General features: G+C 42.8%; 1 protein-coding gene across 2 annotated transcripts; it reads right to left on the reverse strand.

Moving 5' to 3' along the window:
* Positions 1–1,518: 1,518 nt before the first annotated feature.
* On the reverse strand, positions 1,519–12,057 carry RSL1D1 (ribosomal L1 domain containing 1). Of its 2 annotated transcripts, none has more exons than XM_033102040.1 (9): positions 11,890–12,057; positions 11,024–11,163; positions 9,377–9,515; positions 8,698–8,846; positions 8,507–8,608; positions 6,508–6,601; positions 6,294–6,419; positions 4,262–4,552; positions 1,519–2,142 (listed from the first exon to the last, which is right to left on the reverse strand). In XM_033102040.1, the coding sequence occupies exons 1-9, from the start codon at positions 11,974–11,976 to the stop codon at positions 1,828–1,830; spliced, it is 1,443 nt and encodes a 480-aa protein (XP_032957931.1). In that variant the 5' UTR covers positions 11,977–12,057; the 3' UTR covers positions 1,519–1,827. The 2 variants fall into 2 exon arrangements, with proteins under 2 accessions (XP_032957931.1, XP_032957932.1); XM_033102041.1 differs by lacking the exon at positions 11,890–12,057 and adding an exon at positions 11,680–11,761.

The following is a 12,057-nucleotide window of genomic DNA, read 5'->3' on the forward strand; positions in this document are numbered from 1 at the left end:
AGACTACAGCCCTTTCAGCCACCAGGTAAGGCGTCCTCCGTATGGAAGCCTTGGAAATAGAGCACCAAATCAATCTGGACTTTTTCATTTGCAATTCAGAATGGTCACCAATTCATCAACTGTGGCCTTTCACTGTCAAAAAACTAGCATCCTGCTCAAGAAACTTAAATATTATAAATCGGTTTTCAATATAAAGAACGCTGAGAATTTACCAGAGGGAACTAGATGGACGATGGAACAAGAAGGTAAACACCATAGTCGACAGGGACCAAACTACAGGCCGAAGAATCTCTTGGTGGTGCAAAATCTTTATTTAGCTGGGATTAAGAAACCATACAACCATCCCCAAAAAACTGTCACGTAGAGAACGATCCTCTGATCAGGTACGAGTGTGCCCTCTGCAAAACATATCTAAATCTTCCTTTAAGTGACGCAAGTCTATTATGTCCACCTCCCCACAGAACCTAATTCCCAAGGAAAACATATTAAGCCAAACCCCTACAACACATTCAATGTATATATATATTTTTAATTTTTTATTGGGGAATATTGGGGAACAGTGTGTTTTTCCAGGGCCCATCAGTTCCAAGTCAAGTCGTTGTTCTTCAATCTAGTTGTGGAGGGTGCAGCTCAGCTCCAAGTCCAGTCGCCGTTTTCAATCTTTCGTTGCAGGGGGCACAGCCCACCATCCCATGCGGGAATCGAACCAGCAACCTTGTTAAGAGCTCGCGCTCTAATCAACTAAGCCATCCGGCTGCCCCCAACGTATATTCATTTTTAAAAGCCCAAAAGGACAGTGGAATTTCAAATGTTTGCATTTTAGAGGTTTTCATGATGTAAAAAGTTAACATTACAGTTGAATTTGTGCTAAAAAGCCACAAACTCGCCTTGCCAGAGAGCCACCTACAGCTTTGACTCCTGTCATTGTTTCTGAACCATGTGACCTTTGGAAGCCTGGCCTTCCTGTTCTACGGTGACTCTACCACTTCTCACTAGATGTGTACGCCAACTCAAATCCACGGAAAGGCTGCATACTGCCTCAGCGTAGACTGAACAATCACCCAAATTTAAGAGTCTGCTCTTCCAGCTTTCCAAACCTAGAGGTGCCCCGGCTAAGTAAATTTACACAGGTTGAGGAATAGTTTGGAGGACGACAGGAAAGCCTATGAAAGGTATTTTCTTGTCTCTAGCAGGCAAGATTCAATTTGGTGCCTCTATAATGCCCCCATGTGGATGTTCCCCACTGAATGTGCCAACTCAGTGCTTTACAACCTCCGCCGACCACTGCTTTGCCAAAACCCACCAAGATACAGCATCAGCACAAGGGCCAAGAAACCTGAGACTTTCCCTAAGTTCCCTGGCTGATACGCATGCAGTGAGCCAACCACTGGCCTGAGGACGAGCTGTGGAAATCTTTGCAAAGACTGCTGTACTGGGGCCCATGTAACTAAATGGTTTCAAGTAGATGAGGACAAGGGTTAGTTACATCATAGGTGTTCAAGTAAAACCAACAAGATACACAAGACAAACAGTTTACTGAGAAGCAAATGCTACACTTTAATAATAAAAAACACAACCACAGAAAAGCACTGTGTTTTCCCTCTGTTATATTAGCAAATACACAGAAGAGCAATTTAAAAAATGGATTCAAGCTACTGGTTCTTACACCCACGAGTATATAACAGAATTACTTGTGCAAGTTTTTAAACATAGTTATGTCTAGACCTCACTCTTAAGAGAACGTTGCAATGGAGATCTGGACCCAGGTTATTTTTTAAAAGGCCTCCAGGCAACTCTGATGTTAACTCCTGGTTGAGTTCACTGATTTTAGGCCAACTGAGGCACTTTGGGTTTTTTTGGCCATTGTTTGGGTGTGTGGGGAGCTTTTCTTGCTGATTTATTAGCTGTAGTGAAGAACTTGGCCTCTGGCTTTTTGGGTGTCTGTCTTGGGTCTTTTTTCCCCAAGGGAGAGTTTCTTTCCTTCTCCACCTCTTCTTTAATTCTTGGCTTCTTCCCTGGGGTTTTGGGCTCTGCCGTTTTTGGGGTCTCCAAAGCTGGGAAGGACTTTCTCTTCTTCCCATGGGGTGTATTGGGACCAGGACCCTTTTGTGGAGATTTCTTTCCTGTAGCATGTTTTTGTACCTAAGTAAAAGAAGAAAGTTAAGTGTAAGGGGGAAAAAAAAAACCAACTGACAATGTAACTCCTAGTTACTGTTTTGGTGATTTGGGTCACCCCCAGAAGGTACACCGTGGCATGACAAAATGAGGAATGGCTTTTCTTTTGGCCTCGCCGACATTTTGAAAGGCAGTCGTTATTCGTGATTGTAAAGACAACCCTGACAGGCTGCCTGGTCCACTCGGAGGAAAACCATCTTTCCCAAAGGTTGAGGGGAGGGCCTGCTGGAAAGGAGCACAGTAGGGAGACCTGTGACCTCATTCTGACTCTTCTTTACTTTCACCTACGAATTCCTTGCACATGCATTAGGGCAGAGGGTTCCCAAACTGTGTGTAAAAACCAAGTGGGGTGCCAGTTAGAAAAACCCATGTCCCTATGTTTGATTCAGAGTTTCTCTGAGGGGAGTATTATAGGCCAGGAATCCTGAATTTTCCAAGCACCCCAGATGACTATAACTGGTGACCCATGGACAGTATCCCAGCAATGAACTCTGTCCAATATAGAAGTAGCTTGTGTAGACAAACAAGACAAAACAAAACAAAAACCAACAAAACTTTGTTTTTGAGCTAATATAAAACGATAAATTATGGAAAATCTGAAAAACATCAAAAATATAAAAAACAAAACTCCCTAATAACTCCCAAACAGTATTAAGTATTGCTTATTGCCTTTCTCCCACGAGTAGGTATGTATTTAAAAGCCAAGTATTACGCTCTTTTCCCAATTATTTCATTAGTATTTCCTAAGTGCTATAAATTCTTATCAAACAATTCTTTTGAATAACTTTACAAAAACTACTGCAAGGGAACATGACTTCATTTTTTTTGCTTGAACAATGACGAAACTTTCATATTTATTACCCTGATCACATTTCCTAGACGGGTTCAAAGGGCTTACACACTTTGAAGGGTCTTGCTATACATCACCCTATCAGCTATGCTTTCCACTCTTTAATTTCCAAGATATTACCTGCCAGTCTCATTATAACCAAAACAGCTTACTTTTTCTATAAGCAATTATATAGTTAATATACTGATCATTTATGTTAACTTCAAGTATTTTGATAAATTCAGTAGTGCTTTGGGGTACTTTAGAAGGAGTATTTTCACTAACAGATATAAATTATAATACCCTTGAAGATTTTAAAGGTTACTGTTAGGAAGAAATACAAAATAGGTGAAGTGCAGTAACAGCCCCGGGGCATCCTGGTGCAGGCTGTGCCCAGAGGGACAGCAAGTCCTGTCTGCACAGAACGGGGGAGGGGTCCAGCCCTCTGGACTCTTAGGGACCAATCCTCTCATTTCCAAGAGGTCTTCTCCTAATACCGTGTTTCCCCGAAAATAAGACCGGGTCTTATATTAAGCTTTGCTCCAAAAGACGCATTAGGGCTTATGTTCAGGGGATGTCATCCTGAAAAATCATGCTAGGGCTTATTTTCCGGTTAGGTCTTATTTTCGGGGAAACACGGTAGTTGGATGGATACTACATATGAGTCTGAGAAAAATAACATTATCAAAGGGTGAAAAAAAAAAAAAAACTCAGTCCCTTTAAATCACCTCTTCTGAAATCCACGAAGTCAGATTTCTGTTAAGAACCACTCGGGTGGGATGTTTGAAAGGTTTCAGAGGCAGGATCCAGGACCCACACTTCCCCTGGTAAGTTTTCTAAGACTCATTATGTGGTGATCCAGGACTCACCTTCAGAAACTGAACCACTGCCCAGATGTCCACCCTGGCCTGCTTTTTAAAACCATAGGCAATGTTTCTTAGAATTATTAATATGGTCACATCTCCCTGGATTCCAAGGTACATAAAAGGTTGTGTTTACTAGCCATTGCTCCAATATTTAAAAGAGGGATCAAGTAAGTCATAGAAAGTAACTCCTGGGTTCTTAGGATTTACCCTAGTATTTTTTTTGCCTATTGTTTCAAAATCTTTGGTAGGTTTCCCTTGAAATAGATTTCTACAAACAGTGGCTCCCATCTGTGTAACACGTCTTACATGCATCACTCAGCAATGACTGCCTGACACACACAGTGGCCACTACATCGATCCACTATGAATATTAAATATTAGCAAACAATACCTCTACATTTGCTTTAGCAGGAGATTCTCCTATTGGGACCAGCAGTGGAATTTCTTCTTCGGATTCATCTTGTACTTTATTTTGGGCTTTTATTCTGCGGGTCTCTTTCTTTTCATGTTTGGGGGTCTCTTTTTTCTGGGGTCCAGGGTCCTTCACTGGAGTACCACTAGTTTTAGCTGTGGCCTTCTCTGTAGTCAGGGCTGATGTAGCCTGTTTCACAACACTTTCATTTCTTTTCTTCTCCTTTTGTTTTTCACGATATTCTTTTTGTTTTTGTATTTTCCTTGCTTCCTACCCAAAAAAAACCAAACGTAATTTAAGTAGGGATACTTTTGTTGGAAAATAAATGGCAGGGACTTAGCACTTGCAGTTCTGATTATTCATACGCTTCCTGAAAGGGCTTTGACCTGTACAAGCTCTGAGCACACAAACCCCATTACCAGCACTTGAACCCCAACTCCACTTTGTTTTTGAGTCATATGCACAGATGCATTTTATGTGGTAAATTATAAACAGCAGTAATCAGATCGGTATCTGAGGTACACAGTCACAGGTTTTGTGAAAGTCAATCTCATTTATAAGTTAAGAATTATCCTAGATTGCATGTGATGTGAATTGTGTCTCAATAAAGCTGTTACCAAAAAAACCCAATAAAAAACAAACAACTTCTGACCATTTGTTCCTGTTTCAGGTTGTGGCTGACAGTTAAAACAGTAAAAAGTTTACATAGCTAGAGGTCCATTATCCTTAGCACGGAGCACTGTTAAATAACATCTATAATAGCGTCCAAATTCCACTTTAACCAGCAATTCCATCTTCACAAAGCCCTCAATTGAATCTGCTGACGAACAGCAAAAAAATCCAGATTTCCTGATTCCAATAATAGCAGTCTATGTTATTTTGGATCTTCCTCCCAATAAACACAAGTCAAAAAACAGGGTAAAACTTAAAAAATTTTTTCTTTCATAGAAGTACCAATGAGCTGATTACACTGTAAGAAATAAAAAATGAGGACTCAATGGGGTGAGCCCAGAATCCATTTCTGCCCAGAGAGTATCTGCTAATCCCTCACCTCTAACAGCCCTAGGGCACCTGGGTGTATGTATGTGTGGGGGTGTTGAAGGGAAATCAAATCCCAGCGTCCACAGCGTCTGGGTAGGAATTCTAAAAGGAATCCCCGCTCATGATAAGCTGGGACCCCGGTGAGTTCCACCCTCAGGACAAAGACAAACAGGAAGCAGAATTGTGCAAATTTAGCGCCATGGTTCACCCTGTCATTCAGAGACCCTCAAGCCTTGAATGTGCTTTCAGGTGGCCGAGGCTGAGAGTGGCCCAGGGTGCCCAGCAAACGTAAATGTCAATCCTCCGGAGAAAGGACTTCCATCCTACACCTCAAATTATTTCTGCAAATAACTTTCTAAATGCCATGACCGTCACACAGTCAGAGATAACCAAACACGTAAGGAACCAGCAGGTAGAAATGACTGGCTGCAACACTAAGACTTCTACTATTTGAATTACCAGACAACGATCGAAAAATCATGCTTAATATGCTTAATTAAGACAAACTGGAAAATTATTTATACATAATAGGAAATAAAAAAGTAAAGCCTATTTGAAAAAGAACAAAACACAGAACTTCTAGAAGTAAAAAAAAATAAAAGACCAAAATTAAAAAACTCACTGGACACAATATAGCTAAAGAAAGAATGGAAAACTACAAGATTGGCCCAACAAAGAGCAAAAATTCCATTTTTTCTCATTCTGGCTTCTTTTGCAATAGTACCTGTTGGCAACAGAAACCAAAAGGAAACTGTTAGCCTAATACAGCCTTAAATTTTGACCATAAATAACAAAGTACTTAAGTAATATTGACTAATCTCATGTAAAAAGGGAACAATGAGCACAAAAGCACAACCGCTGGAAAACTACTGAAAGATGAAAGCAAGTCAGGCAGGATGGCAACCCCGCTCTTCCGTCTGGGGCAGCATTTACACCCTTAAGTCGACCCAGTAGATAAAATTCCACTCACTTTCTTCTTCTGACTAGGAGTGCGCACCCCGTTGGCTTCATCCTGACTGCTCACAAATGAAGAAAAGATGGGAAGGGCAACCGATCGCTCGGTTTTCACGTACAAGAGTTTCACGCTCTCCCACTTCTGAAACAACAACAACAAAAAGTGATATAATCCACACATTTGGTTTCTTTTAAACGATTGACCAATTGATGCATCTGTAAGACTATACCTCCGGCAATTTCTGTGAAAGCCTTTTCACAACAGCAACAATGTTTTCCATGATGTGCTGAACTTGCATTCCTGTGTGACCGATGCGGATAGTGCTGAAATTTAACAAAGTTGCAGACACAAAAGGTTTTAAAAAATAATGCTTCAAAATAAAGCACAGGCAGGTGAGAAATACAAATAAATAATCCTAAAAAATATTTGTGTAGGTTCTAAATATACTTTAAAGGAAGATTACTATTTTTCATGTTCTAGAAAACACCCTGTTCCTAAAATGTCCTAACAGGAAGAGGTGATCAAGGAGCTGGCACCTAACTGTGAGGCTGGGAGGGTCAGAGGGAGTTCTACCTTCATTCTAGAAAACACAGGTCCGTGAGTCGGCCCACAAGCTTTTCTGAGGACAATCACTCCCAGGAGTGGCTGTTTTGAAAGGAATGACCCTTAAGAGAGTTGCTTCTATCTTTATAAGAGGAACCGCCCCGAACCAGCTACCATGTCTGAAACAAACATTTCTTCCTCCTATAGTATCAGTCTTCTGGCCAGGAGCAAGGCCATCCCTCCATTTGAAGCAGAGTGCAGACATAAGCCAAGTGGGAAGCCCAGAAGTGCCCAGCGCTCAGCCACCGGGTCCGCCTGTGCCCACTGGCCCCACCATGGGAGCCGAGAGGCAGGTGTCTCAGGAGCAGGATGTGATGGGCTCGTGCTTCCATCTCCCTCCATTCAGAGAGGGGGTTCTGCCCACGCTGTGAGCCTGCTGCCACCTACCTGCCACCTACCTGCAAGCACACCTTGGCTTCCCAGATGGGAAAGCAGCAACATGGGAAGGGGAGAAGAGGAAGGAAGAGAGGGAAAGAGGAAGGGGTGGATGGAGAGAGAGAAGGTAGGAAGGGGAGAAGGAAGATAAAACACGACTGTGTTGTGGAAAGGATATGAAATGGTTTAAGTTTCTTTTCTCTCTCTCTCTCTTCTTTTTTAATTAGTTGTTCACAAGGTTCCTTATGCTATAGGTTTGGCTTGGAAAAACCTCAGGCAGGACACTGCTACCCCTGTATCTGCCTACATGGTGCCATCTCTTTGTCCCAGCCACTCACCCACCCCATGCAGCAGGCCTCTGATGTTCAAGCTAACTGCTTCCCATCAGCCACTACTTTGATAACCACCTATAACCAAAGAGTGGGGGTCTAGGCCTGACGACCAACTCTTCTCAGCTGCCCAATGACACCCAGTTAAGGGGCTTCCCACCTGCAGACAGAGGAAAAGACCAGAGCCCACTGTCTTGCCCAATCAAGCCTCGCTCTGCCCTACCTGGAGACACTACTGAGGGCTGGCCTCCCTGGTGAGTAGAGTCAAGATATTTTGGTGGTCCCATTTTATGATGTGCGTGACCACTCAGTACACAAGGGCTCCTGGGGTACCTTTGGGAGGAAGGACCGTATCCTACAGCTCTGCCCTTCCGGCAGCTGCCCACCCCCACACCAGATGCCCCAATCAGTAGACTAAGTATTTTATGGGATGATCTTGAATATGTTGAAACCAAGATGGAGGTGGATCTTTACTTCAAAGGATAATGTGATGCCAGTCAACATGAAAGCCCCAAAGTCCTACTGTTCTCTAAGAATGAATCTTAATCTCCTTGCTGTGCTCAATCTAGAGGCGCCCTCTCCAATAAGGAAACCACTGGCCACTAGCCACATATGCCTATTTAAATTTCCATTAAAATAAAGTAAAATTAGAAATTCAGTTCCCCAGCTGCAGTAGCCACATTTCCATTTCAAGTGCTCAAGAGCGTCTGGCTAATGACACCTATAGGGGACAGTCGGGACACAGACCATCTCTACCTCTTTGGAAAGTTCTACAGGACAGCACTGTCCTAGTGAACTGAACACACCCAAAGAATGGATTTTAGTTTTAACAGAAAGATCTGGTTTCATTAACATTGTCTTGTGAAAAAAATTTATAAAATCGTTATTAAACACAGGTACACATTAATGCATCATACCTACCTGCAAGAACCACTGCTAGAGATGTTTAAGACAGTCCCGCCGATCGATTCGTTGATCTCTCTGGAGAGGTTCTTGGCCAGAAGGTTTACAGGTACTGGAACCCTAGGACAACACATAGGCAGTCAGAGAGCAATGCATACACAGCTGTAAGTTTCTTGCTGCTCAAGTCCAGTCACTGCTCAGAAACTTACTTCTTCCTCTTGTAGAAATGTCTCCCTAGGTGGGATGGTAAGAGCCGCCTGATTCTTGCATCCGTAAGGAAGAAGTCAAAACTACCAAGGAGGCGGAGCTTGGCTTCATAGGCTTTATACTCCTTTTTTAAAGTTCGGAAGGGGATAATCTAGAAAATGTAAGACAGAGTAAAACCACAGAAAGTTAAGAACCTGAACAACGACAAGCAGAAATACTTGAGCAACAATCTGTGCTCAGCTTTTAAGTGTCCTGGAGCCACGGTTTAGTGAACATGTGAAGGCCTAAAATGTGCCAGGCACTATGCTAAATGCTGGGACATGGACCCAAATGCGATGGGACCTGCACTGAAGAAACGACACCAACTACAAAACAGGGTGAGAAGTGCCAAGTCAGAGGCAAACAGGATGGTGCCCTGGAAGAATGGAGGAATGACCTACAGGAGGAACTGACTGTCAGATCTTCAAGAGATAAGTTACCGATGCTCACATGGAGCTTTTGGGTTAACAAACCTCAACAGCTCGGCCATCATAGGAAAGATACAGTACCCTCTACCTCAAGCCAAGGAGAATTAAATTAAAAAGAGAAAATTAAATTCCTCGGAGAGAAATACTAGGTAACACAGCAATGTATTACTTATCACTCCAATTGAATCAAATCTTTTAATTGTCTGCTCCCTACCTGAGAAATGGTTTTAATTCCATGTTTCTTCAAAAGCTTCTTATAAAAACGCTCCGTCTTTTCAGGAGTTACATTGGATTCATCCTTAGTAAATAAACAGATCTCTGCTAAATCTGATCGAATACTATGAGGCAAGGGTCTGCAAAATACATAAGAAGGAACCAAGGAATAAAGCATTATTATAGATAAACTGTATGTTTATATTCCACAGAATATACAATAATTTCCCTGTCATTTCAATAACCTTCACTCATGCTATTGAAGCAAATACAACACAGAGAACATTTTTCCACTGTACAGAAAGGAGACTTAAGTTGGAAGGAAATCACCACAAATACCCATAAGCCAAAATAGCAATTAATATTTGAAATACAGTAAGAGTTAAAAATACAATCAAAGACACCCAAAATAGTATATATATATAACTATTATTTTATATACTGCTACATATACAAAAACTAACATGTGCTAGAGGATTCGACTTCCATCAGGACAGTTCTCGCAGAAAACACTGGACTCCTTAAACAACATAGCTCTTGAGAGCTGAAACAGAAAACATGGAGCAAACCAAGAGGGACCTGCAAACATGCAATGATTATTATGTTGACTCTTAGAAAAAAGAATGTTTAACGCATTTCCTAGGCCTGCATGGTCTGGGGAAACATTTCCTTAGTTCAAGAAGAGAAAGCAATACACAGTAGCAAATGAGATGGGAAGTGCTGCTAAGCTGTTAAGTGGCAGAAATCACCAAGAGGTGAGCAGTTGGGAAAATATTCTAGACAAAGTGAGGGCTTTTCAGAAAGGAGACTCTGCCTGAGCAAAGAAAGGTGTGGGATAAAGAACACATGCGGGATACACACAGCAGAAACTAAGGCAACCTGGCTGGGGCAGGTTTCTGAACATTACTTAATAGAGAGTCTGGGGATCAAAAGGGTCTTCAATTTGTGATCCTTCTTGCCCCACCCCACCCCCTCCACAAGGAAAAGGAAAGAAAATAGCTATCTTACACACTGCTTTCTGTAGCAGAGCTGGTTTTTTGACACTCAGGAAATGAAGGACTCTCACAGAGAGGCAGGGTTGCCAGATGTAGGTCCCAAATATTACACGGGACCTACTTATACTCAGAATTGGCTTGTGTGTCTTTTTGTTGTTGTTGTTAAGTCTGGCAACTCTGCAGAGGGAGCATCCCTGACCTAACAGTCCTAGCAATAAGAATGTGTCATTGCCCCTGGCTTCTTTTCCTTAAGGAATGCACTGCCAAGTTCTTAACAGTCTCTGTAAAAAGGAGTCCAGTACCTCAGGGATTTTAACTTGGAACTAACTTGACATAAAAAGATAACAGACTATGAAAATACAAAAACTGTTTAATTTATTCTAACCTTTGTTTTCTCAAAAACCAGGTTTCGGATTCAACAGAACTGCTTAGGTTAATAACTGTCCACCAAACCCCAGAAAACTCGTGAAATTTCTAGAAAATTTAAGCAGGTTTGAATTTGTATGGTTTTTTTAAGGCACAATTACTTATTTTAACCCAGATTTTTATTCTGTGTTTGCAAAGTTCCCATTAGAAACTAAGATGCGACTGTTAAAGTCACACAGAACTGACCAAGCAGATAAAAACAGCAAAGGCAGAAAACCAGAACTTACAATCTGACCCTCAGTTCTTTACTTGGAATTTTCCATAATACAACCATTAAAAAGAAATTTTCATTCTCATTCAAAAGCAATCCATTCGCGTTTTTCCTGGACCTGGAATGTGCCAACAGAGCTTCCACTGCCTTTGTGATCTGCAAAGTGGAGATACACAAATAAATTAACTCTAATTTAGCATTTGCCCTCTCCCCACACTTTTCCCCTTTTTTTCTGCTCAAATTCTTTTTTAATAGGCAACCTCCACAACCATGGTTATTAGGATCCTGCAATTTGTAATCAGAGGAATGTAAGAATCCCTCAGAACCATCTAGGTATCCGCTTATAGCACTCGTCTGAAGAAAAGCACCTCTTTTACATAAGACTTTGTGCCAAATCGAACACCCCCTGCCGATGATGAAGCCAGTAATTCCATTAAATGCCCGCGCGACACATACTGCAACCAGCATTTACTGAGCGCTTCCTACTACGTGCCAGGTCCCCGGTTACAGCGCTTTCTGGGCATTATCTCCTCTGTTCCTGGAAAGCGGGGGGCAGCAGAGCCCGTTTTAAATACGAAGTGACTGAGGCTTGTAAAATTTAGCGGCTTGGCCATAGGCAAACGGTAGGGAAGCAGAGCCAAACGCATCTGACCCCAAAACACCAACCTGTACCTGCAATCCAATACAGGACTGCCAGGGCTGGGGGAAGCGGGCGGCCTACCGGTCGTATAAAGGAGCCCGCAGACTGAGCGCACCGCGAACGAGCGACCCTCCGGAAGTTGCGGCGGTGCCTACGGAGGCGCTCGGCCCGCCTCCGGCATCCCGCGCCTCACAAGGCCACGGCCACCCGTTTCCGAACCTCCCTACCCAGGGGCCACTCACCTGCCCTTTGTCCAGCTGCTCCAGTGCGACCTGGGTCGCTAGAGTCGAGGCTGAGGTTGCGGCGGAGGTCGACTCCGAATCCTCCATTTCGCTCTCACCTCGTGGAGGCTCGCGTGCAGGACCCCAAAGCTGGCTCCCCGAGCGCACGCGCGAGCCCAGGCCTAGAGC

Source organism: Rhinolophus ferrumequinum, assembly GCF_004115265.2.
Source record: "Rhinolophus ferrumequinum isolate MPI-CBG mRhiFer1 chromosome 15 unlocalized genomic scaffold, mRhiFer1_v1.p scaffold_54_arrow_ctg1_1, whole genome shotgun sequence".
Lineage (NCBI taxonomy): Eukaryota > Metazoa > Chordata > Mammalia > Chiroptera > Rhinolophidae > Rhinolophus > Rhinolophus ferrumequinum.

Coding starts and splice junctions, on each gene's coding strand:
- RSL1D1 (XM_033102040.1), bottom strand. CDS start 11,976: ATGGAGGATTCGGAGTCGACCTCCGCCGCAACCTCAGCCTCGACTCTA. Junction 11,164..11,889: donor AGCAGCTGGACAAAGGGCAG/GTGAGTGGCCCC, acceptor TCCACTTTGCAG/ATCACAAAGGCAGTGGAAGC. Junction 4,553..6,293: donor CTCCTAGTCAGAAGAAGAAA/GTGAGTGGAATT, acceptor TTTTTTGGGTAG/GAAGCAAGGAAAATACAAAA.